Below are 27,523 nucleotides of genomic sequence, written 5' to 3'. Positions count from 1 at the left end.
TGCATGATGGGAGGAAAAACTACAGAAAGGTGCATACAGGGAGTAAGTATGCATTTCATAGCCTGGAATGTTCTAACAAACAAGGTTTTGAAGGCTGCATCTTCCTCACTTAAGCTCTGTTTTAGATATGCTCCAGTGTATATATTAAAGTACATTCTGGTACTAAATTTGGTCTTCACTGTAGTCCTGAATGAGGATTTTTTGAAGTAGAGTTGAGTAAGGGTAGAAGCCTGCTTATTTTGTAATGTCCTTTGACTGCATGTTAAAAATAGAGAAAAGTTACTATGTCCAAATTTAATTTTGCTTTATGCACTATTCCCTTGTTCACTGTGCCTGTTCTGATCACTTTTGAACAACTTTCATTTTACATCCATCAGCAAGTCCTTACAATTCAATGTGAAATTATCCAAAGTTGTGAGTAAGAGTGAAATTGAGCAGTTATTCTACTGAAGTATCACTTCATTTCAATTTTCGGAGTTCTAAGAAATGTGGCTTTTATTTCCAGTTTCAATCTGCTCATATTTATTCGGCCCATAAATGAAGTTACATTGCTAGCATTTGTCACCTTTCATTTCCTGTGTTGTCTTAAGCTTTTTGTTGGTAGTGTAAGTGCTGAGAAAACTCTGGAAGGAAGAATTTCCTTAATGTATTTTTTGTGCAGCGTTAAACTAATGTCTGCCAGTTGTATGCAAAGTATTGTTTAAGGTCAGCTGTTACAATACAGGTGAAGGGAATGCTGCAGTGAGTTTTTAATTTGCTTTAGCATTATTGTATTTTTCTTCTTAATGTGTCACAGTTCTTATGCTTTGTTTTTATCTCCAGAGCAAAGTTCTTAAAAAGAACTTTTAAAGCTGGAAAAGATTATTCAACTATTAATTCATTTTCCTAAATATTTTATCAACGGAGTTATCTGAGCAGTGAAATGATAGCGACAGTTGGTTCCTGCCATAAAAGTCAAAATTAATAGCAGAGAAGTTGCTCAAATTTAGTATTGGAACAGGACTTTTTTTTCCCTTTGTGTTTAATTATTGTGTGCTGCTAAACTTGAGCAGGTTTGTAGTTTCAGGTCACTCCTGAAAATTGTGGTGTTTATCAGAGGGTGCCTTGGTTGGAAAACAAGACAAAAGAATATCTTCCCCCCTCCACAGGCAAAGGCATCTAAGTGGAAAAAGTGTCCCTTCTGGAATAAGATGTTCTAATTACTTGAAATTATTTGTATTAAGCCTGATTTAGAGCATTGTTAGAGAGTTCCAATGAGAGTTCCTGGTTATTTTTCAGATGAATTGTTGAGCATCATCCCTTCCATCTATCAGTATTTTAGATACTCAGAAATCAGATGCTTGTGGTGGAGCCATAATTAGGAAATGCCGCATGCTATCAAGACAGACAGACTCTTTGCCATGCCAGCGCAAAAAAAGCTAAAAGCTCGTGGGTGTGAGGCTTTTGCTTTTGGGATTTTAATATTTTTCACTGTGTAATTTTCAGGAAGTTGGATACTGTCAGGGAATGAGCCAGATCACAGCTTTACTCCTAATGTACATGAATGAAGAAGATGCCTTCTGGGCCTTGGTGAAACTTCTCTCGGGTCCAAAGCATGCTATGCACGGTATGGTGTGTCACGTTACTTAGTATATATTAGCTTTCAACCTGATTATTTAAGTTGTGAATTATTTGAAAATGGAACCGTGCTGCTATGTGTTTATGTTCAATATAAAACACAACTGGAGCTTTATACTGGGATGCCATTGGATGTTACCAAAGTTCACAGTACTTTTTAATAATGGTTTTTCTGTGTCGGTTTCAAATAGTTCCTAATGAAAATCAGATGTTGCCCTTCCCCTTACACTCTAAAGGAATGTAACTAGTTGAAAGCTGATTATGTGGATGTCTATATAGCAATAAAAGACTAGTGGAAAATTAATACAGAATGTGTTAAATAACACTGCAGTTATTCTATCACATGGCAGGACAGGAATCCATAGTAAAAGAAATAAAAATAAAAAATCACGCTGTAAGCATTAATGTTGAGTTCCTTGGTTTTCCTTTTGCCTCACACAGCATTTCCTGCACTCTTAGTCTTGTTACACTTATGTTATTGATTATTCTCTCTTTCCATGTCATATTTAGTATGAACTGTGCATACTGCATGCCCACGGGGATAGAACTACTCTGGGAATTCCATTATCTTTTGTTAATGACATAGTGGTTCACAAAGCTTTAGTTCTTGGACACCTGAACAAGAAAATAGTGTCTGGAAACTGGTTGTGGGTTGTGTTTATTTTATTTTTTTATTTTTTTAAATCCTCAGCAGGCTCTAGCTCCTTTTCCATTAAGACATTCTCATACCATGATAGCTTCCTATCCTATCCCTATCCTATTCCTAGCTTCCTAGTTCAGTGTTCTTTAACCTAGTGTGCTGGTTGGCTTTTTTCTGTTTGTACTTCAACAAAGCCATTGCCTTTTTGACCAAAAAAAAAAAAAAAATAGAATTTATAAAGAATCAAAGACTTGCTTGGAGCTTTACACAATAGTAACACGGAGTAAGAAAATCTTATGTAAACCTGTATCTTTAGATCTAGTAGTAATCAAAAGCCATAAAAACAAAGCTGTGTTGAACATTGAGCTCCTCAGTGACCACAGAAAATTTTAGATGTCTTGGGGAATGAGTTTAAATCAGTTCATTATATATTGAATCAGTGGATCTGATTTTGCTTCCTGGGAGAGAGCTCTACATAAGCAACATTTTTAAGATGCCATGGTCAATTAAACAGCATCTTTTTTTATTTTATTTAAGATTTGAAGACTTACAGTGAGATAAGCATAGAATTGATTCAAACTGATGTTATCTACCATTACTAACCTAATAATAGTCACTAGGGGAAGGTAGTGATGTTTTACTATGGTCCCTTAAGCAGAAATGTGTGCATATCTGTACACGGACATGAGAATATTGCTATGAATATCTGTTCAGATCCAGTGGTCTATAGAAGAGCAATATTCTTAGAGCTCTCAATTCCTTCCCCCCCTTTTTTTTTTCATGTTACTGTCTTTATAGTAAATAAACACATTTCATGGTTGACTTCTTTTCTTAGGTTTTTTTATTCCTGGTTTTCCGAAACTGTTGAGGTTTCAAGAACATCATGACAAAATACTGAATAAGTTTTTGTCCAAACTTAAGCAGCACTTGGTAAGTACTGACAAGAATAATATTTCTTAAGGATGGAAATTGATGGAAAGAAAACCTGTAAGGATGGAAATCATGTTTGTTTGATTAAAACGAAGTATTTCACGTAGCCAAAAAATACTGATTTTATTGGCCACAAGGCCATTGAATAAAAAGTTTTTTTGATGGACGTTATAAAGTGTTACTTGATTTTTATGAATATTTTTTAAAACACTGTGGTTTTTACAGGACTCTCAGGAGATGTCCACTAGCTTTTACACCACAAAATGGTTTTTCCAGTGTTTCCTTGATCGCGTGAGTATGTTTTCCATTTGCTTCTGCTGTCTTTAATTGTGAGTTTGAACAGACTGTTTTCACTCTTGATTCTTTCATCGCAGACTCCCTTTACGTTAAGCCTCAGGATATGGGATATCTACATACTTGAAGGAGAGCGGGTTCTCACTGCTATGTCGTACACAATTCTGAAGATACACAGAAGTAAGAAATCTCTTGAGCGCTCGAATGCTAAATAGGCTTTCTGCTGGTTTTGTTCTTATTTTATGTGAAAAATCTTAGTTTCTTCTTTGCCTTGTGCAATTCATGACAAGTGTTTTTCTCTCCTTATGAACAAGCGGAGCAAAATCTTTCCTTTATTAATGTGATTTCTTTTGTCAAAGAAAAATTGTACCATCTTTGCAGTGGGCTTCTAGATGCTAATACCAAAATCACACTTGATTTACTTAATCATAAATAGACAAATACAGTCACACCATACAAATTTAAAAACTTATATTCTGCTGTATTTGTGTTTTAATGTAAGTTCTCAGAAAAATAAGAAAGTTATTTAAACGTCAGCCTGGGTAGAGCTTTGTTGCTGATTATAAAATAGGCAAAAAATGTTCTACTTGTATGCTTTGCAGATGCCTTTCTAGCCACTGTAAGTTTTTAAAAAGTGTTAAAAGAATCCAGAGAGAAAAAGGCTGGTATCTTGTACCTGTAAATACCTGAAACTCTTATCAGCAAGCAATTCAGCAACAATGAACCACCAGTGTTACATCTCATTTTATAGTGCTGTTTGTTCAAGAATATCATTAAAATTCAGAATTTCAGTAGTCTGACCAAATGATCTTTTCTTCCATCTTTTTCTGACAGGAAAAATAAGATTTGGAGTTTTGAACAAAAGCTCTGTCCAAAGCATTTATACCTGCCCATAGTGCCTGCCCATCTATGCCTGCCCCCATAGCACATGAAGTTCCAATTCTGAGAATGAATGTTAGCTTCTTAATATCCTTAGACGTTTCTCCAGATGATAGATACCTTGTAGCTCAAGTTTGATACCATTTACCTGTGGTACTTTTGCATTTTCTTAGTGAAATAAATTGACTCTTTGTAAATTTAGACGTCTATGTGAAACTTTGCAGAATTGATGCCATCCCTTGCTCACTAGCTTATCCTTATGAAACTGTATAAGCATGCAGTTACAGCCCTGAAAGCAAACGTTTGTGTAGGAAACGTGGCCTTATAGCTGTGTAAAATGGGAAAGAAAAAGAATCTGGTAACTATAAAACGGCTTTCAGAATATGACCTGAATTAATTGAAGTGGCAAATAATGCCTGCAGCAATGGTTCTGAACTGCCATAACCATTTCATTGGAAGTTAATTCAGTTGTGAATGAGAATACCTTAAATGTCAAATCTTAAACTGTTTTACTGCTTTTGAAAGCTTTTAAATAAATGATGTGTATTTTAGAGATCTATACCAGTGTTTTGTAAGTTGGGGCTTCAGGCTGAAAATTGAAGATCCAAAACTGTTGCATGTAACATAAGCATACCAAAGGCAGGTGACTTGTATTTAGCTTTTAGAAGATGCCCCTTTTTGGAAAACATTGTTCTAAATAGAAAACATTTCTGTATTAATTTGCAAGTGAATTTCTGATGCATTTTGTAGATTTTTAGTGCGGAGTTCTATTTTGTGCTTAACAAATTGGCCTTTTTTTTGTTCTGTTTTAACAACAAAAGCATCTGATATTGTGCATACATTTTTGAAATGTTATGTTGTTAATCAAGATATTTTTATTTATAATAATATTTTCTTCTTGTGTAGAACATCTGATGAAATTGCAAATGGAAGAGCTTGTAGAATTTCTGCAGGAGACTCTAGCTAAGGATTTCTTCTATGAAGATGACTATGTAATAGAACAGCTCCAAAATTCTATATCAGAATTGAAACGAGCAAAGTTGGATTTACCAGTAGCTGGTAAGATACTTGTACAGATGCAGATTTAGTTACTTGGAGCTTTTTACACCTTGTCCATTTTTAAAGTGTTAATTCATTCTGGTAAAGACTGTGGAAATGGTTGTCTCTTCATCACTGCATACTTATTTCTTCCAAAATATTTTACAGTTGAGAAGCAACACCCTTCATTTCATGAGTTCTGTTTTTTTTGCTCATTGTTCTGTTTACTGATTACAATCTAATGGCACAGCACTTTAAGACATCCCTGATCTGATCTGATAATTCTGATGTATAAAATATCACAGTTTCCAATTATTTGAAGCAACACTGTTGTCTGAGAATACAAATAATTTCATAGCATGGACAGCTAAGAAACAAACATCAGGTCAGACAGCTGGTCCAATCCAGTTTTTTAATTCTTTGTAAGTGATACAGCCTCTGGGTATTTAAGTGAATTATTTTCTTCATTTTTGTTCACCCTTTGTGTTCATGCTTTGTGTTCAGTTGCAGAGCAGTAAGTGTTGTTTCTCAGGACATGACTTCAGAAATGTCTATAGGTTCTCTTCTTCCCGTACTGAGATTCTGTCATCTTTTTGATCACTTTTCTATCCTCTGCAAGTGAACTGAATTTTGTTGTGATTATGCTTAGTTCTTTTTTTTATCCTCATCAATTTGTAAAACAGTACATGAGAAAGAAACCTGTTTTAAAATAAAATAAAATAATGGCAGAAACAGCCTTAACTTTTAAGTTGTTATGGTTAGATTACAGAAGTTAAGAAATGTCAGAATAAAGGTTGCCTATGTAGTCTGGTGACAGCTTCCTCTTGAAGCTCTTTCAGTATGGAATTTCATTTTTGTGTTTCAGTACACCTTACTTACTGCATTCAGTGCTGGAGTTTCAGGGCTCTTCATCAGGAGGAGATATGTATGTTTCTCCTGGTTCTTAGTGGATCTGTCTCTCGGACACGCAGTCAGACACTCTGTGTGTTTATTTCCCATCACCTTGGCTTCTTGTCCCAGTTTCTCTTGCTCCACATTCTTATGCTTTTCCCTCATTCTGACATTTTACAACGTATCCCCCATTATGCCTTCTCCTACCCAAAATAGAGATCTGAGTCTTGCTCCTAATTGCCTCCTCGTCATTCTTGTTTCTTCTAGTCATATGCTTATTTTTTTTAGTGAGTCTGCAGCTCTTCTTCGTGTTACTGCTCATGCTGCTTCTTCCCCTTTCTAATCACAGCTTTCCCTGCTTCTCTCCATTTTCCTAAGCTAGGTTGCAATGTTTTCTTATTCTTCAGAACAAGTTGCACTTTTCAGCACTGTCCTTCAGTTGTCAGCTTTTGTTAGACATCTTGTCTCAGCTGATGCTTGATCACAGTGACTGGATGTGAGTAAATATGTTAATGAACTACTTTGTCTTTTAACTTCAATTCCAATCCATTTTGGTAGAGGAAGATAGGTGCATTGGAGTGCTTTCTGTTAAACTGTAAATACAGAGTTATCAGTGATTGCATGTGAACAGAGATTTTTTGGTGCCTTTCAGAAACTCAAGTTATTTTTAGTTCATGGATGTGGTCAAGTAAATTTCACCAGTGTGGATTGTCTGTTTTCTACTTGAAAATGTGGTAGCTGAAGAGTTATGGGACGTTTTGTAGTTTACTATGTGATGTAATTCCTGTTTTTTCCACCTTGGAAAATAACATAGACACAACTTATGGTGAGAGCTTTTGTGGGAAATACAGTAAGTAAAACACTGTAAGTTTTCTTGAATGAAATACAAATAAATAAATGCAGGCATTTCCTATCTGATTTATGTTTTAGGGTTTTTCTTTTGGGAAAATGTAAAAAGCCTTCAAGTGAAATTTTGATTCAGAATATTGAGTCTTAGCAAAACAATTAAAGGAAGCTGTCTGTGATGTCAAAGGCCATAAAGTGGATACCTTGTTTGAGACACAGGGAGTCATCTTATAGAAGCCAAAAGCAAAAGTTAGTGAACAGTGAATACATCTTCTTGAAGCTGAATGTGAGTTGTATGGTTTCATATTTTGTATGTGTGAGTCTTGATATGACTACCTGGCAGGAAGCTCACTGTTTTAATCCAGGTTGTTTCTTTCTTTTGGAAAGCTAAAGGAACATCAGTTGCTTTAAAAATGTCGTCTTTTTTCCAACATGAGTGAGGAATCACAGAATCACAGAATTGCAGGGGTTGGAAGGGACCTCCAGAGATCATTGAGTCCAACCCCCTGCCAAAGCAGGTTCCCTGCACTAGGAAGATTGAGCAGTAAAATAAAAATAGGAAAAACAGTGTTCAAGTGAATTGTATTTTGTTGCTAGATGAGGAAATGAGCTTTTGTTTCCATTTGAAAGTAGCCTGGGAAAGCCTCACAGAGTAACTATGAAATACTTTATCCTAATCCTTGGAAATCTGGTTGATTTTTCTGCTGTTATCTGTAGTTAGGTGAAGCTGCCTCATTGTTCTTCGTATGAATTTTGCAAGTCTTTTTTTTTCTTCTTTTTTTCTTTCTGTTTTGGTGTTACTAATCACTGTCATCAGGCAGTAATGTTTTTGCACAAGTTCTCCAGATTTTGTAGACATTCAGCTTTGCTCACTTCTGTCTCATTCTACCATCTTTTCTACCTTCGGTCTCTTTTTACTATTTTCCATTTAATTTCATATAAAATTTATGAAATCATTTTATGTCATGCAGTAATATGCACAAAAATACCAAACTGTTCATTTAAGTATTCACTGTAGCCTGAAAAAGGATGTTTATTTTTATTTTTCAGCTGAAATCAAGTTACTACTTCCTGTCTTACACTTTTTTTTTTTTTTTTTTTTTGCATTGAGCAACAATTACATCTCTAAGAACTAAAGTAAAAATGAATGATTGAAAAATATCTCCATCTTACAGTTGCTTCAGTATCAGTCATCCTGGAATAGCAGAGAGCTACTTGAGCTCTGTAGAATTTTCCATCTGGCATCATTTGTTAGCTGTATGGATTTTCCTGCCCTAATAAACAGTAGTAGAGTATTTAAAGAGGTAATTTTTGTGTTATTTTAAAGTAGATGGCTGCTAGTGTCTAATGTAGCTTTGCCTGGCTTGCTTCTTCCATGACTTCTCCCACTGTATTAAGGAGTTCCTTTTTACCTTCAGAGCACAGAGGAGAGAAGGGACTTTATTAAACACTTTGGCGCTGATGAAGCCCTTAAGGTGCTCTGCCAGAACACTAGATGTTCCAGGAGCACAGCTGTATTGATCAGCCTGATTTTGGATGTCAGCTAAATGCCTTTGCCAGCACTGGGACTGTTTTACATAAAGCAGACCACAGATTTGTATGCCTTTCTCTGCTAATTTCTACTTCTAAGTACTGATCTACGTAGGATGGTCTTAGCAACTGCAGCCTTCAGAGTATGGCTCATTACTTGCTCTTCTCAAAACCCAAGGTAGGCGTCTATGTTCCAGTGACTGTATGGAGACAGAAGTCTGAATGGATAAGCAAGCTGCTTATTGTCAGGCCTTCAGAGGAGCAGGCAGTGACATTTATGGAGTAGACAGTCCTATAAAGTAATTCTCTTCTGACATATCTTCAAGCAGATTTAGTAGAGAAGACAATTAGTATTTTCTAGGTTGACTGGAACACTATGAAGGGTGTCCACTTCACAGCACAGTCGCTTAAATTCATGAGACTCCTGTTTGTATCTTCTCAAGGAGCCAGATCTGAGGCAGAGTAGACAAATCTCTTCTTTCATCAAGAGATGGTGGGAAGAATTTCACACAGAATCACAGAATCACCCGGGTTGGAAGGGACCCCAAGGATCATGTAGTTCCAACCCCCCTGCCTAGCAGGGCCACCAAACATACACATTCAGATCAGGTTGCCCAGGACCCCGTCCAACCTGGCCTTGAACACGTCCAAGGACGGGGCATCCACAACCTCCCTGGGCAGCCCGTTCCAGGGCCTAACCACTCTCCTAGTAAAGAACTTCCCCCTAACATCCAACCTAAATCTTCCCTCCTTCAACTTAAAACCATTTCCCCTAGTCCTGCTGTTGTCAGCCCTTTTGAAGAGTTTACTCCCCTCCTGGGTGTAGGTTCCCTTCAGGTACTGATAGGCTGCAATGAGGTCACCCCGCAGCCTTCTCTTCTCCAGGCTGAACAAGCCCAACTCCCTCAGCCTGTCCTCATAGGGGAGGTGCTCCAGCCCCCTGATCATCTTAGTCGCCCTCCTATGGACCCTTTCCAAAATCTCAATGTCTTTCTTGTACTGAGGGCTCCACACCTGGACACAGTACTCCAGATGGGGCCTCACAAGAGCCGAGTAGAGAGGGACAATCACCTCCCTGTCCCTGCTGGCCACCCCTCTCCTGATGGAGCCCAGGATCCCATTTGCCTTTCGAGCTGCCAGAGCGCACTGCTGGCTCATATTCAGTCTCTCGTCCATCAGGACCCCCAGGTCCTTCTCTGCCGAGCTGCTCTCCAGGCCCGCTCCTCCCAGCCTGTACAGGTGCCTGGGGTTCCTCCGGCCCAAATGCAAAACCTTGCACTTTGCCGTGTTGAACCTCATTAGGTTCACCTGAGCCCAGCCCTCCAGCCTGTCGAGGTCCCTCTGAATGGCATCCCTTGATGCAGATCCTTTTCTTATCTTTCATTTAAAGGAACAGCAAAATTCTTAAAATGCCCAACATTTTGATACAAGGTGTCCTGGAAAGAGAAGACAGAGATCCTGGGATGGACTTCTTTTGTGAAAGTATAATAGACCTTACAGCAATGGAGAAGGCCTTAAGTCAGAGATGAAGTCTTACATCTTAATTTTAAGAAAATATTGCCTAATTTGGAATCTGCCATTGTTCTTTTGATCATCTGAACTATTTTAGTGCCTGGAAACACCTGCATTAAGCTGATTACATTCTTCTAGTTCTCCCAGTCTTTTCCATATTTGGAGACAATTAGCAAAATTTGGATTTTACATCTTCCTTTTGTAAATGTATACCTGCTACTTATCTTTAGAGCTATGTTTCAGTAAATTTGTTATGAGTGCTTTTTATGCAGATATTTATCTAACTTAAATACTCACCTACAACAGTGCAGAAATATGTAATTGATCTATTAAATAATGTTGGTTTTCTGCTCTTAATTCATCTTTTGACAGCCAAAATATTGCAAATATGTGAGTCAACTTGACTTGTGTTTCTGATGGCATATTTCTTTTCGTTGTGTTTTGTTTCAGAAGAATTTTGGATTTTTCACTTGTTGTTGAAGAACACACAAGTAGCAGTTTATATGATGCACTTCATATTTTAATCAAGTAATTTTTCTGCCTTGATTCTTCTGTGATATGGCCTTACAGTGTTATTAAAGAAAACAGCACTTACAGAATTATACTAATATAATTAGTATATTATTTTCAGCAATTTGGACCTAGGCTTTGCATCATTTAAAAAATGCTTACTGTTAAAAACTTGCATGCTTTTGTTGAGTCTGACTCAGTTCTGTTGGTTATTGTTCATAGCACAGGGAAGTGTATTTTCTGGAAGAAATACGGAGCTGGGGATAAAAGAAAGAATAGATTCCTTTTTTTAAAAATTATTTTTATATTTTTTTAGAGAAACCACTTACACACTTGTGTCACCTCAGTGACCGAGTTTGTTGACATTTCTGTTATTTCTCTAAATGTAGATGTTTATGACATATTTTTTTTTGTTATTGTCAGTATTACAGAAGTGACCCAGTATTGGGAAGGCAAGGAGTGTGTTTTGTTCTACTGTTATCAAGCTGTCAAGCAAGATTTCATTTGAGCATCTCCTCCAAAAGAGGAGGAAGAGAGAGTGACTTTCGGGCAGCAGTTTGAGCTTTTGGTTCAGGCACTTGAATTTCTTTAAAATGTACCTGGACTTGTAAACTGAACAAGTAAGATGGGAAGTCACTGATGGAAAATAAATGCAAAATATCAAGATGTCTTTTTAAGAGTTGTTTTTATGACCATTACCATCCTTGAAAACTGTGTTAGAACAGTCAGAGTGCATGTATTCTGGTCCTGAAATTAAGGACTAGACTGCTATTCACCAGAGAGAGCACTTAAAGTACTTTACTCCAATTATATGTCTGCTATTCAATGCATGAGGCTGCTAATGCCTCCTGAAGCAATTATCTGTAAAAGTCTTGTAGTTGAGATTGACTTCCACTGGGTGGTGACCAAGACTTGCTAGAGTAGGAGTAAGCAGACCAAAATTTTCTTAAATATGACTTGAATTTTTTTTATCTTTTGGGGAGCAGTCAGATCTGTTTATATTTGCTTTGCTCCTTTTCATGTTAGGCAATATATTTATCTGCAGCAAACAAGCACCTGATTGTTCTTTTTCCATTTAAATTACCTCCACTTCCATTCTTCTCCTTTCTCCCACACTTTTGCCCTATTTTCTTTGTCATTTGCTTGTTTTATACTATACTATATACAAACCAGCTCAATCACTACCTTTCTTTTGAATGAAAAATAGAAAATCCTGTCGTGCCAGCTCTGTAAATTCTAATATAAACTATTATGTTTGTCTTTGGGGAAAGCCAGTAACCAAACTGCATCTAGAAAGCTGTTTTATTGAAGGAATATGGGGACAGAAGACAGAATTCTGCATCTTGTGCTAATATTGTCAGCCTGGGAAAAAATGTGGTTGCCCAGTTAGCTTCAACAGATAAAGGCAAGTCTGATTGTGGAGGCTGCTGCCAAAACATCTACCAGCTGAGCGGGACAGCTTTGTCTTATGTTCTAGTTTAAAGTGCCTTTAAGCATTGTATGTAAACATCATACATTGGACAGAAGATGACTTGTCCCAGAAGTACTATTAGTAGGATTCAGAAGGCCCTCTGTTCGTATAGCTTCAGATAGGAATGTACGCCTCTAATGTGAATTAGCTCAGACTTAGGGTTAACAGCACAAACAGATTCAACTTAATGCCCTTGAAAACATCCAGATAAAATTTCTGCATGTTCAGATCTCAGAAATGTGAACAATGAGTTTAGCTGTCGTAGAAAAGATGATGGCTGAGAGCTGCATGAGAGGCATTAGGCATATTTGGAGTGGAAAATGGGGAGATAAGAGATGCACAGCTTGTCAGAAGAACTGGTGCTTTTGCATGCTTCTCTGGCAAGGTATGTGTACCTCTTAACAGTGGAGATGTTTGTTGTGATTTAATTTCTTACATTTGCTTCTGCACTGTGGTTTCTTTTCCTCTGCTTTTTGCTTCTCTTCCTTCTCTTTCTTTCTTTCTTTTTTGCCTGCATGCAGCATCATGTGTTTTTCTTCTCATTGTTGGTGATGGCGGACTGCTCAGAGCATTCATAGACATAGACTGCATGCTGTTTTGTGCATTTGAGGAATGTCTCCTTGTAATAATGAGCATGCTGTAGGTGTGGTTATCCTCCACCTGTTTATTTGTGTGGACTTTTCTAAACTTCTGGAAATTTAAAGAATAAAGTACTTTGGTAGTTCCACTGGAAGTGGCAGCTGCATGCATGCTTCTATGTATGTATGTATCTGTATATTTAAATCAGAATTAAATATCTTTCTTTTTTTTTTCTTCAGTTTATTAAAACAAATTTTCCTTTAGGAATTGACCAGTTTGGGGGATGTCTTTGTGCTGCAGAACCATGGATCCTTATACCACTTCTCTCCTTCCAATGTTTGTTATGGCAGCAGGTGCTGAGAGCTGAAGCCTTTCTTGAAACAGACTTGAGCATGTGCTTTGTAGCTTTGGCTAGTCAACTGAGCATCCCTAGCAGCGTGGCCTTTCCTAATGTTGCAGATGCAAATGTAGTTGATTAAGCAAGCTTTCTCAGTTGCTTCAGTGTGAGGTCAAGTTAAAACAAATTCTGTGGAAGCTTTGTCGCTAAGATTTAGAGCTGTATTTCTTTTTCTCATTGACCCCTCCCTCCGCACATAAACATTATGCCATAATTTTGCTTTCTGTGAGAACTCGAGGCTCCAGTATTACCAGCCTATTAAAAGGCAGAGGCCTTGATATAGTGCTGTTAGAGTGCAAAGGTTTTCTTCTAAATGAACTACTGTTGTCTTGGAACACTTTGCTTATTGCTCAGTACATGAATTAGTTCCAAGCTGTAAAAGTTTCACAGCAGAAATGCTAAGACTTCTGATAATCACTTCACACCTGTAATTCATGTTATAACATACGTTGTCTAAACAGGGTGCACTACATGTACCTAACTGTAGCGTGTCCTTTTACCCTCAGATGTAAAGGAAAGACAACCGGAAGCAATCTTCAAAGCAGCCTAGGTGGAATGCAGTAAGAATATTTGCTGTATTCTCACTTGGGTTTTATTAGAGCTTAATGGTAATTAAGAAACCTTAAGTGCATGAAATTAAAAAAAAAAAAAAAAACAAAACCCCCAAAAAAACAAAACACAAAACCCACCTTAAATGTGTATTTCAAAGGATCTCATATTGCTCTGTGTGCATTTCTAGAGTAGAAGATGGAAAAAAGGAAATTTGTTCATGCCTTTAATATCTTTGTACAAACGAAGGAAGCATTGCAGGAACTACAGCAACTGATCTTGTGGTCACGTTTTTTGTTTTTCATGTAGTCTGAATAGCTGAATTACAAGCATGGTATTAAAAATCATTTTACTAAAATAGTTATGCTACACTGGGAGAAACTAAATAAAGTGCAGATGCTGAGGAGCCATTTTCTAATTGCATACTATAACTGACATGGAGGTTATACGCATAGCAGCATATGAAGTCTGTATTCTGTGTAATTTATATGACAAATATGTGGTATGTACCTTGAGTATTGTTTCTTAATTCAGGCTTCATGCTATTTTAACAACTAAGATTAATAAAATTGAAAGCATTGTAACAGGCAGTTTCAATATTGGGAATATTTATTATGGGCAAAATTCAGTTTTATTTAGAAGATAGGTTCTTTAGTTTTGCTTTCCACTGTGTTAGTGAGTGCAAATGGAACCTAAATGGTGTAAATGCCTTTTGCCAAACTGACAGTAATAGACAATTTTGAAGAGATTGGTGCAGAAGAGAGTATGTTGCAGAGCTGTTAAATCATTCATTTGCAGCATCCATGCGACTCATTCATCTTCTGTTGTGCTAGCGATGCACTGTTGGGGAGTGCAAATCTACAGATCCCTGCTTCAGATTTTAGCCTGATTTGAAAACCATGGGCCCCCACAGAGATGCAGAACAAACTGATGCTTTGTTTCCAAGACCCACTCATTGGTGCCTGATGCTAAGGTCCTACCATGTAACTTTTAGTACTCTTGCATGTCTTGTGCATCACAGAGGATAGTATGCCAGGTGTGTAATTATGTAAGAGTATTTAATATCTAGAATCTTACATTTGGAGTGGTGGGAGCTTTTCATGAGTAATTTTGTTTGCCAAGGCATAGCAATGTGTACCATGAGTACTTTCAATGCAAGAGATTAGATTTGTGTATGTTAATACTCATATGGTTGTAACTGAGCTACGGGTTGCTTGGGGAAACAAGACTGGAAAGATTTTTCTATAGAAAACCTGGGTAGACAGGATTTATTATATATAAAATGAAGTTTCTGAAGTTGTGTTTTTCTAAAGGAAAGGATGTTTCCATATAAACTTTGTCCTCCTGTGAAAACTCTGAATACCAAGAGAAGGGAAGTTTAATTGTTTGGCAAAATGAGGCTGTATTTTTTAAGTACTCTTTATTTAGCTATCTTGTCATGATTCATACCATCATTGTATTTCTCTCTGCTGTCTTCTTGCTACATCCTAGCTGGCACAAACTGTAAGTTTTCATTTAGTTTATATAGCAACTGATCCATGATGATAATTTGTTATGCTGTTACAATAAATAACACTGACCTTGGCTGCTGGCTTTCCTCTGTGTACTTCTAGCATGAACCAGTTACCAGTAATTGAACTCATACTACTGACTGTAAAAATTAATATGGCTCTCTCTCTTAGTGCAGCCATCACATCAGGGATAGAGATGTTTATGTGTCTTCACTCACATGAACTCTTATAGACAATTAAAGGGAATTTTAATTACAAATAACTAGAAAGAGTGTTAGAGTGTTAACTTTAAAATCTTCCAAGATCTTAAGTAACTTCGAGGTCTTTGATGATGGAGGAAGATTTGACGGTTCTTATACAAGGAAGGAGAAGGAATTAAACTTATTTATAGCTGTTCTACATGTTTTACTTTGCATAACATTTCAGGGTAGCTGTATTTTTTTCCTCTCTACAGTAGTGCTTTTATTAATAGGTGCACAGTAGGATTCGTTCGGCTGGCTTTAAGAAGCTGTTTGTTTTTGGAAATGCTGAACATTGAGTAAGATTCAGACTCATAAATGTAATGAGAAGTATGTGACCTTTTCTACTTGTAATGGGAAAAGTAATTCGTTATACAATTAAAGAAGTTATGTGCAAGTAGATGTGATAAAAGACTTTGGCTAAGATCATGAAGGGTGTTGCCTTCTAAGGAGAGTCTGGTGTGGAAAATTCGATGTAAATTGTTCTACAAACAAAAATCATCAATGAATGAAGCACCTCTTTATTCTTTCTGTAGTGGCAGTGCGGGTTATTCTGAATCCCCACATAGCTGATGTTTACTAATGGTTGTTGTGATGTATTGGACTCAGCCATGGAAAGACTTACCAGAAGTGTCAGAGTTCTGTAAATGATGCTGTAGAGTTTGGTGAGATTTGCCCATTGAACATTCGTTTGAGGAATCAGTGTAGAATTTTTCTGATAGAAAACTGAATAAAATGGTGATTCTGTATAGTGTCTTCTAGTTATGATGTAGACTTCTAATACTGAGGCATTTCATAAACAAGGACTGAGGGAGAATGAAGACAATTGTGCAGATGTTAATAAATGTTAACTACCCAGAAAAGTAGTGAGAGAAAGTACCAAAATGTCTGCTGGAGAGGTTGTACGTGTAAGTGCAGAGCTGAGTGCATGGTTTACCAGAGGCAAACAGTAAAAGATGAGTGCATTGAAGATAGTGGATTAGAAGAGGGATATCAGAAAGGATCTTTAAAGTGAAGAAATTGGTTTATTTAATTAGGTGGGGACAGTGCTGGTTGGGGTACATACAGAATAGGTAATGCAGCCAAAATATTATGGAGAGAAATTTTTTAAATTTACTTATTTTTGCTATAGAGTTGTCAATGAGCAAAAGCTTGCCCATAATGCATTAGCTTCAGGGGGAGGGATTAGAATGCCTGGTTAAGATGGGAGCCTAAACAAAATCTTTGTTCAGTCTCAATAAAATACTTTTGAGGTTTGACAGAATGGTGACCCAGAGAGAGGCCTAGATAATTGAATTTGTTATTTTTAGTTGCATGACCAACAGAACAAAGAAGACTTCTGTTCAAATGTGAATTTATGTTATTACTGTTCTTATTTTAGGTAAAGAAGATGAATTTCCAAAGAAGCCGTTGGGGCAAATTCCATCAGGACCTCAGCCTGCTATGCTTAATTCCACTCCAATGCTTAATGGACAAAATAGCACTGGTACACAAACAATAAGAAGGACAGAGAGGAGACCATCTCCTGTAGAAGAACCAGAAAATTCACCAAATAACCGAAAAAGAATTAATTCTCTGGAAAAACAACCTTCCTTAAAACAGCAGAAGTCTCGCCCGATAGACACTCAGAGTAGTCAATCTAAAAATGAGGTTGATGCCAGAAGAAAACCTCAGCCAACTGGGCAAGACAACTCAAAACAATATGATAATGCAGCTGCTAACCAAAATTCTAATGCTACTTCACATACAAGAAGGGAATTTGTACCTAAGTGGAATAAACCGTCTGATATCAAAATAATTGAAAAGACTATGAAACTTACGGCGGAGGTGAAAGGAAGGCCAATAAATAATTCTGTTTCAAGCTCACCACCAAGTCCTACAGAAACACAGCCTTTGAATGTAAAACAAAAGATGAGGGTTTTGGATGCTGATGAGGGTAAGCGTGGGTCTAATGCATCACAGTATGACAACGTTCCAGAAGCTGATAATGAGAATGAGAATCTTGTTGAAGAGATGCTTGAGAGAGTTCATCCACAGAGTCCTAGGCATGTAGCATATACTAATAGTCCAAGAAAACAAACTGAAAAAATACCTGTTCCATTAAAAACGTCCAACAATTATGCCTTTACTTCACAACCCAGATCTCCAAAATATTCATTGCAATCTGATGGATCACCTCATGGACTAAACACAAAGCAGCTGCTGCCCTCTTATAGCAATCCTCCGACTTACCATGGAAATTCTCCAAAGCATATCTCCAGCGTAAGCAATACAAGTTCTATACCTCTTCATTATCATGGGAATCGAACCAGCCCTTCTGGTAGGCCATATGGCTCTTTTATTTCAGCAGATTATTCTCCTGATAAATTACAAGTGAATTCCTATCCTGCGGGTCGCCAAAATCCTCTTTCATCAGCCCCTACTCGGATAGATGTAGCCCCTGTCGATGCTTACACCAGCAACTTGAGGTCCCCTACAGGTGTCAAATTCATAATGCCTCCAGTGGATTATTTACCAGAAGACAGAAAGTGGCCAGATGCTGCTTACGTGTATAGACATGAACCGTACAGGCAGCCCTGGAGCCAAGATGTTAACAGGGGCCACTTGGATAATTTCCAGAAATACCAGCATTTTCAGTCAACACCTTTTCAAGACCATAGTCTTCCTGCTGTTTCTGTGGATAGCTCAGTAAGATACAGGACTTCACCAGCCTTTGAAGAGCAAGGTTCACCACAATACCAATATTCAAATCCATCAGCCCAAGTCCAACACTACCGAAATAGAAATGATGGATTATCTATGCATGAATCTGTGCTTCTCTGAAAATGTCTGTTCTTATTAAAATGGCAAGATCCAAACCCAGTTATACATTACTGTGTTAGTAGTAGTCCACCTCATTTCTTCTATGAAATGTGGACAGTTCATGTGACTCTGCACAAGTAACAACGCTATTTCAGAGCTGTTTCAGACTTTTCACTGAAGGCTAGGTGAGTTCTTAGACTTGCATTGAAGCTATTGAAAGTGATCTGATGCACATAGACATAGCAATAAGATCATATACACAATATGGCTAACACTGTCATTTTCCCTCAATTGAAATAACTTGTGTTATGATCTTTCTGCCTAAAACCTAACGCATTTGCGAGTTTTATTTTGACTGACATTGTTAATGCACTGTATTAAGTATGTGTGCATGAGTGTGTGCTTACATACACAAATGCATCTGAAAAAGAACTAAAGAGCTTAAATGTAAATGCATTTAACTTTGGACAGAGGTTGTGAAGTACTTTTATTTCGTATTAATTTTTCTTTGTAATTTATTTGAGAAGCCATTCATTTTGAATGGGAATTTCTGTCATTTTTATACAGCTGCCTCAGTATCCCAGTATCTGTTCTGGGCAGGAGAGATACTTTGGGATTATTAATTTAAATTTATGTGAGAGTTAATTTCCTCTCCTTTGACTACTGTTTGTCATTTTCCTCAGCAAGAAGGAGCAGACAGGCAAGAGCAGAAAGCCAAAAGCATCTCTATAATCTGGCTAAGGAATGGTGCTTAAAATTCAGGGCAGTCTCTAGTTTCTTAGGTGAATTGAAAGTGGATAATTTTTACCTTTGCACCTAAATCTACCTTCAGAATGTCATATATGCAAAATATTGGAGCGCAGTAAGAGTAATGCCACATCCAGAAATGGTGCTGCACCCTTCACTTTTTGCCATGCTGTGCTTTCGAACTAAACAAATTGGTTGCAAGGCCAAATCTCATAGGTATCAGAGGATTACTGGCTCCTTGATGCTCTCAAGAAGCACACGCAGGAGATTGAGACTTGGTTGTGACTTGATATCCCCTGAGCTGTGTGCATGTGCAGTGTCCTTTCTCTTAAGCTTTGTCATGTCAGTTCTACTTTGTTTCCCCCATCCCCCCCCAAAGAGCCCGAAGACTCGTGTCTGTCATTGGGCATGGGCTGCTGAGAGAATGTGTTTGTTTTTTTTTAAACTCTAAAATCAACCTGACTGTTAATAGGAAGCTTAGACTCCTGGTAAGGTGTTTTTAACGAGTGTTTGCAGCTTCTTCTGCTTTGTGTTTTCCTTTCATTGACTGTGAAACGGGGGTGACAAAAGTGCAGGTTAAAGTGGCCCGTGTAGGATGAGCGCCGGGTAGGAAGTGCTGGATGCACCAACCTCTCATTGAAGCCAATGGGAGTTGAGGCAGATAAGGATCTTGCCAGAAGAGGTCCTTGGAGTGCTTAGCAGAGAGATTTTCTGATGCTTAAGGACCAAGCATTTGGTATCACCATCAGTTTTGGATGGTTTAGAAGGTTGTCCTATTATCTTTTGTTTTGTAAGATTTGTTAATTAAAGACATAGAAGTGGACTATTTTTTTTCCTTTAAAGAATGAGCTTTAGTGCCTATTATTGCTGCAGGTTGGCTCTGTAAGTTTTAAGGTACAGAAGTAAAACAATTTTTACAAATGGAAGTAACATTTACTTAGTATATTTCAAAACCTTGTTGTGTATATGATGTGTCTGATGTAATTTTTAATGAACTGGGCAATTTTATATTTTAAGGATTGCAAACTGCAGCGAAGTAATGGTAGCAAAGCACTACACTGAAACTCTAAAATTGTGAAGATAAATATGACTTGGGATTACCTTAGTTCTGATTGCTTATAGCAGCTTAGAAATGTATGTATATAATACTGTGGCTAAGTGTAATAATCTCAGTGTTTAACGATGGTTCTGTAACTCAAAGCTGTACAATTTATTTGTGCAAGCAACACAAAGCTCCAAAATATGTATCAGCAGTAGTAAATACTGTAGATTTTTATATATAAAATATATACACACTATTTTCTTATGTCATCTGCAACAGTTTTATAACTGTGTATCCTATTTTGATGTGACTGTATTTTTAACATGTTAAAATAATAATAATTAAGCTTCTATTGTTTTGTCTTTATTTTTTCATTGTCTGATTAGCTCAAAACTGCAGTTTTGCTCTTCTCAGCACAAATGATTGCTTTTCACAAATGAGTCGTGTGTATATATATATTGGGTGCATTTTATTTGTTTGCACATGTTTATTTTTAGGCTAAGCAATATGGATGCAATCTATACAGTGCTTTCGCGTTATTGCAGAAGTAATAAGGTTATTGATTATAGTTTACTGCACTGCTAAACCTTAACCTATCATTTGTGAAAGCTAGGAGTATAAACTGTGATCATAATTTTCTGGCTGTGTTCTAATAATCTCACCCAATATCAATTCAAAAGAAGAGAATTACTGGGATGAGAGACTTGCGACGTTGCATTGATCAGAGTGCCAAATAATAGCCTGACTATGGCTGTGGCGTTTGTTGCATGTTCAGAGACCTGCATTCAGCTTACAAAAGCCTGGTGTCACATGTTTGCAGTGCAAAGTCCGCTTTTGTTTCGTTTTTCTGGACGAACTGAACTGAAGGTACTGATGCCAGTAACAAACACCCTTGGTGCAGAGTGAAGCAAGGCAGTGCTGTGCCAGCATCTTGCTGTGTCTTGCTGGTGGAGGGAATCATTCCCTCATAATGGATTAGATATCCTCCTAAGAGCTTTTCTGTCACTGTTTGCTTTGATCTGAAAACAGTCAAGCAGTAAGTATCAGCATAAAATACTTGAGACCTTTCTTTCCCATGGTTTCTTCGTAACAATTTTCTAAAATTTGCCTGCCTTGTGCCATGTAAACCACAGGTTTCTTGTCTGGCTCTCTTTGTGGTTAGTGAGGCAGTTTCAAGGCAGGGTTTTGGAGAACAAGTAATCTCTCTCCACTAACACACAGGGACACAGAAGACTAAATAAGGCTGGAATGCCTAACTTCTGCAAGGCCAAAAGTAAGCAAAATTAAGCTAATTAGAATATAAGAGCAAAAGGAAATGAGTTGTATGCTGTGAACCTCTGTGTTTGCTTTTCCTTTGACTGAGACCACACTAGAATAAAAATACAAATTGTTCAGTACAGAACTGTACAGCAGAAGACTGAAATCCTTCGAGTTACTGGGGCCTTGGGAAGAAGTCAGGAAAGACTGCAGTCTCATTGACACTCCTAAGCTTTTCCATGAATGGGATTTGATTATGTGATCAAACTGCTTCTCTCTCTAATCAAACCATGTACATTGTATAAGTGAAGACAGAAGCCTTCCTTCTCCTGCTGTGACCCCAGGGAAGATTCTTTCCTGACATCAGTTTGGGTGATGAATTTGAATCATCGTCGCTTGGGCATCTCAGGAAGAAAATATGACTTCAGGAAAATGATCTTAATCTTTTCCTCTGCCCAGATCCAGCTGTGGCCTGCCTGTAATGCTTCAGGGAAGGTGACACAGAGGAAACAAAAAACCCCTTTCACCAGAAGTCTATTAAAGAGAGTATTTCCTCCTAATCCCTGCTGATGACTACCGAAAGCCTCAAAGCATGATATTCTTTGCAATTATTTGAGAATGATCAGATCAATGCAGGCAATTCTTTTTTTTTTTTTACCCAGGGCCATAAAGGAAGGTCTTTCACAGATGTAAATATCAGTTACCTCCATAACACCTGACAGCAGGATTAATCCCTAACTGTAAAGCAACTGCTATATCCTCACTACAAATAGAAGTTTTAATAGTAAGGGATTTTAGAAACCTTAGAGGTTGCAGTAGAGAACTGTTTTATTGTTAGGGAAAGATACACCTTTGTAATAAACCAGTTTCTAGTTCCAAAATTAGATGCATAGTGTAAACAACACTGAAATGTCAAAAGACAGAGCAGCCTTCCAGTGTGAAGAAGCAAATCCAAAGATTCCCTGAGGTACATACACATTTTCCTAGGAGATTTCTCTCAAGAATCCTATCCTGAATTTCACATCATACTCGATATGACTTTGAAATGGACTTGCAAATTACAGACTTCTTTTTAATCTCCCCCTTGGGTGGCATTACATCGCATTCACAAAGAGGAATACTATTTAAAATATGCCATCAAACGCCCACCGTTCCATCTCCAGTGGAGCACATTCTGCTTTCAGTATTTCAGTGAGAGAAAAATGTGAATTTTTTTTTGTAGCCCTTGAAAAACTGCATTTTTGCAAAGCTCTGTAAATGCAGCATAGTTACAGTTCAGCAGTTACTTGACTAAGTAGAGTTAGGCTCTGTTTAGATGATATGAAATTACTGCATATTTAGTTTGCTGAAGGTTTTTTTTCTTTTGTGGGGATATTAAGACACTCCAAATGCTTTGAATGGCCCAGTTGCAATCAGAAGAGGACTAGGCCAGCAAATGAAATTGGGAATATAATTGTGATTGTTTGTGTAGTCTTTAAATGGTTTCCAAATCTGGTGAGGTAGGGAAAAATGCCATTTTTGGGCTGCTTTGTGCCAAGAGGACTTTCTGCCATGGCAGGGAACACAGTGATCCCTCTCCTGAGTGATTTCATTCCCTCAACCTACGCCGACTGCCTTTGTGCTTACGGAGTTGATAGAAAATCAGTGGTGCTTTTAGAAATGTGCATTTTGAATAGCCTGAGAGTGAACATAACCTGTTCTAGATTTTTTTCCTTTTTAATTTTTTTTTAAATTGTTTTTTGAGGGAGTGGAGTATGTTTATTTCAGTGTAGATTTTATTGTCAATCTTGTCAAGGTGATTCTTCTGTCTGCTTCCTTCCTCTGATAATGTGCCAACTCTTGTTTTTCAGAGGTGTTGCGATAACTTTTTGCTGCCATTCGTTGGGAACATGATGAAGCAGAGATTGCTGTTCTCTCACCTCTCTCTAGACAGCGTGCAAATCAAAACAAACAAACAAACAAAAACCCCCACATTATTTGCATTCTCAATATTATACCTGGCCAGAAATTCTTCAGGAAGGCTTTTCTTACAGAAAGGAATTTAATTTAGCAGTATGTGAAGGACACGGCAGTGTAGAGGTGCTTGTACAGTCTCTGCAGTCTGAAGTCATAGTTTGCTTTTGCTCAGCACTGAGCACCAAAAGCTGTATTACTGTCAGGACCAATCAAGTGTTCTTGCAAAATGCTGTATGGTGCCACAGAAATGTGCCAGCTCAGAGTGGCAGTAGGTCAGATGTAGCTACAACAGGCTTGATTTCCTGGTGATACGTTGCTTTATCAGATTTTTCTGTTTGAAATGAGTCTGAGAATTGAAGCTGGTACTTTATGCCAGGATATCTGAGTTCCCTTTCTTGCTTAGGAAGGCTGGAAGTAAAACTTTCTCATTCACACCATCCAGACTCAAAGCTCTGCATTTTTCAGTTCAGCAGTATCTTCTGGAATCATCTGCAGTATCGTCCCTTAGGAAAAAACAGATCTCTATAATTTTTGATAACAGAAAAAAGCTCTGCTAGATGATTTAGTCCAACCCGTGCCTTTTTTTTTAATTTAATTTTATTTTTTTTAGCCTTTCTGTTTCCCATACATTTTCTGCAGTGATAACTCTGACAGCATGGGCTGTGTGTCCCTGAGTGTGATGCTGAAGTAAATAAGTGATGTGCAGTAGCAGCATGAGACAGGTCATGTAGCATTTCTAGGCAAGTTGGCACCCAACTGTGAAAACTGAGGTTTTGCAGTATGGTTAAGTGGAAGCTTTAGTTGCTGAAGAGTGTACTTGAATTCATCAGCAATGTGTGGGTTTTATGTTAAAGAACACAAAGCTTTCAAGCAAAAGGGTTGGATTCCTGAAGGTGGTGGTACTTAGCTGCCTTTATGTTTGAGACTGGAGGTGGGAGTTTTGTGTAAGGCGTTCCTTCCTCTGAAAGTTAAGGAACACTGGTGAGTCCAGTGAGAATCTCAGTCCTCCTGAGTTAAGTCAGTTATGCACATTACTCATTTTCAAACTGCTGGACACATGCTTGGTGTGAGTTACCCAGAACAAACTGGCTATCTTTCTTAAAAGTGATTTTAAAACAATGCATTGACTTCAGTCTTCCTTAGAGGCAACACAGTAGTCAACTTCCAAAGAACATGGCTGTGTTGAGAATCTTCATTTGTCATCAGTTAATATTCTGGCCATCAGGCATCCTTCATTTATTCATTCTGTGTCTGTAACTCTTGAAATTTCACTTCCAGTAGAGGCATCCACCTGTTTGCTTACTTCAGTGAATGACTTTTCTTTCTGATGCCATTTTTTCATGGACTACCTGCTCTGTATCAACTCGTAGCATTCTCAAATCCATCTCAAAAGTCTGCTCTTTGTACTGCTGTCACTTTCCTTCAAATGAATCACAAAAGGAAAGAATAGGGTAAGTGTTGAGACAATAAAACAGATAATTAGTAATATGAGTATCATAAGCCAATTATAAATGCTTTCAGAAGGCCTATCTGGTGGTTGTGTTGTGCTTTCTGTCTCCACAGTAACTACATCATGAAAAGTGACATCTGCTTTATCTGAAGGACTGGGATGTTAAGTGGCTTGCTGCATTTTTCCTTAGGCAATACCACGTGCGAGTGGGAAGTTATGCCCCTGATTTGAGAGCTCTCTGCTGGCCAGCACATAGGAACCAGTCAACCTTTGTTGGCTGGCTGGACTCGGTGCTCTCCATAAATATTTAATCATATGTAGCTACTAAAAAAAGGGGAAACAGTCTCTCAATCACAAAATTAGTACGCTCACAGCTATAGAAAGTCATTTGTAGCTGCTGGAGTTCATCCATTGTTCAAAGCTATACTTCAACCTTTTTGATGCTGTAAATCATAATTTTGCTCTGTAACGTGTAAAAATGTAGCATTAACCTCAGGTGTTCTCTTTCCAGTGCAGTTATGCAGCACGGCTGGCAGCATACATTCTGCCTCTGGCAGTAGTTTTACTGATGTGCTCAATTTCTGTTGAGCACGCCTGGTCTTACAGTGAATGAAACGATTCCCTTGTCTCCTGGAAGGATTTTCACAAATGCCTCCCCTCCCAGCTCCCTGTGCTCTGTCTAAATGACACCAAGCACTAATGAAAAGGGGAAGAGTGTAAATTCTTTCTGGCTTAAACATCTGCAGAATTGGGCTGCTGGAAGTTGTGCACTCAGGCCGCTGTCCCTGGAGAAAAGTTCTGGGAGTATAACCTTGGGCAGGGAAAAAAATAATGTTGCTCCTTAAATACCATATTTAGAAAAAAGCACAAGACTTCAGTGGATGGGTGGGGTGTCACCCTGTGCACACATTTATCGTTGTAAATGTTACGTCTGAAATGCTTTGAAACGCTTTCAAATCCTGTGGTTTTGGGCACATAAGCAGATCACTTTGGTAACCCTCTTGTTATGCTCCATAGGAATGGTCAGGTGGTATTTTTCCCTCTTCATTTAAGTGGTTTCATACAGAGACCTTCAAGTTCCAAAACAACATTTCATGCCACCTTGATTATTACTTTATTGTTAACTCTAAATTTAGACTTCCTCGTCTACCTCCCCTTTTGAAGTGAATCATGTTCTGTTATTTAGAATGACCCTAAACAGAGACTTCAGATTTCCAGCTGGACTAATGGGGCTTGTAGGAGGGAAGCCAAACTTCCATGACTTCTAATTGCCGTCAGATTGGATTAATGAAAGAAAATTACTTAACTACCCATCCACAAATGGAAATTTAGCTATAACTTCAAAAAGACTTGCATGTCAGCTGCTAGCAACATAACTGAACTTAGTGTTTTTTAAATTTGTCCTGTACTGTATGGTCCTCAGAGAACCTTATGCAGAAGGATGTCCTTGCGTCGTTTGCTGGAGGGAGTTCAGAAATCTTAGCTGGTAAGTTGGCCACGTCAGGAGATGTCTCCAGAGGTAAGCTTGAGTCTGTATTTCCATCTACAAGCCTAAGCCACAAGCTGCAGAGGTCACTGGGTGACAATATGTAATTTGTTATGGGCTTTATATTTAGAGTAAGGAAGGTGAACTGCCTGAACTCTCATCTTGCAATTCTTTTCTCTTTGTCTTTAAGTAAGGCAGCGGCAGTCAGTTGTCGCGGGGTTGGAATTGTTTCCAGCCATAAGGCAAGTACTCAGCGATGATGCGGTGCTGAAGGAGAGCTCTCCGTGACAGCGCTCCTGAAAGGAAGTTGGGTCTAATTATTTCAAATGACTGAAGCGGGTGAAAGGGCTTCTGTCCAACTTTTCAAGTGCTTTAGCACCTGCTATTCTTCATGGAATTTGAGGAGCCAAGGTCCAAACTACTTACAAAGGCAAGAAAGAAATCCTCTCTGTTTATCCTTGGCATTTAACAGATGCTCAGTTTTACCATTAGCCTATAGATGACTTGCTTCACAAAACCTTCCCAGTTGCATCGTCTGTCCGTTGCTTATTTTTTGGTGGTGTTAATACCAAAACCCCGCTGTCTTTTTATTTAAAGCTCTGTGTGTGAATCTGGATATCTCTTAGGAAGAAGTTCTGTCTTTGCATTTTACCTTTGCTAGGAAAAAATAATAAGCACTTCTCACCTTAACAGGACTCTTGAAGGATGTCTGCCATGGTTTTGCAACTTTTAATTCCAAAGGAATCTTTGCAGCTGCACTTCATTCTGCTGAACAGAATGTCTCAAATATTTTTATCTGATCCTTTTGTGCTAGGTCTAGTCTGACCTTTTGGGCTTGTTTTTGACTTGGGGCATTGTGTTTTGGTCTCTAGCTGCTTTGTTGTTCCTCTGCCAACTAGGAACTGAATAAGACTCACAGGATGCTTTGAGGTGGGTGTACCTCAATTTCTCACTATGGTGAGCTTGCACAAGATGAGAATGGCTTTTTGAATTCAAAAAGCTTCACTAGAATGTCAGCTAGAATACTTAGTTATTTTAATTAGAATTCAAGGTAACTAAGAGAATTGCTAACATTTGTGCTTTCCCTGCCCTTGCTTGTGATGCCTCCTCCTGTTCAGAGCTTTTCCATCAGGATTTCAGGCAGCCTTGTGGTTTCTCAGCACCGCTGCCTTGTCTTTTCTTGCTGAGATTTCACTCTCAGCCCCTTCTGCTGCCTGCCCTGATCACACCCATCTTAAGCGTACAAGCTGAGAAACCATCAATGCACAGCCATGGTTGGTGCAGCTTTGAAAGGCTCTTCTAGCTTGATCTCTGTCCAGGTTTTCCTGCTTTTTAGCTCATGCTTGGTCC

General features: G+C 38.1%; 1 protein-coding gene across 7 annotated transcripts in view; it reads left to right on the top strand.

The window, feature by feature from the left end:
* Window positions 1–20,374, top strand: part of USP6NL (USP6 N-terminal like) — a 115,161-nt gene extending 94,787 nt beyond the window's left edge. For 6 of the 7 annotated variants that reach the window (XM_048952106.1, XM_048952096.1, XM_048952115.1 and 3 more), the window contains 6 exons: window positions 1,486–1,606; window positions 3,093–3,187; window positions 3,413–3,478; window positions 3,562–3,661; window positions 5,267–5,419; window positions 16,815–20,374. In XM_048952106.1, the coding sequence (XP_048808063.1) occupies window positions 1,486–1,606; window positions 3,093–3,187; window positions 3,413–3,478; window positions 3,562–3,661; window positions 5,267–5,419; window positions 16,815–18,256 (1,977 nt within the window). In that variant the 3' untranslated portion in view covers window positions 18,257–20,374. Of the gene's footprint in view, window positions 1–1,485; window positions 1,607–3,092; window positions 3,188–3,412; window positions 3,479–3,561; window positions 3,662–5,266; window positions 5,420–10,627; window positions 10,675–12,317; window positions 12,319–13,012; window positions 13,091–16,814 lie in introns of all 7 variants that reach the window. The other variant, XM_048952125.1, reaches the window with a different exon arrangement.
* Window positions 20,375–27,523: the final 7,149 nt, after the last annotated feature.

The sequence above is a fragment of the Lagopus muta genome, chromosome 1, assembly GCF_023343835.1.
Source record: "Lagopus muta isolate bLagMut1 chromosome 1, bLagMut1 primary, whole genome shotgun sequence".
NCBI lineage: Eukaryota > Metazoa > Chordata > Aves > Galliformes > Phasianidae > Lagopus > Lagopus muta.
Note: the sequence above shows the minus strand (reverse complement) of the source record. Positions and strands in the feature narration are given on the sequence as shown.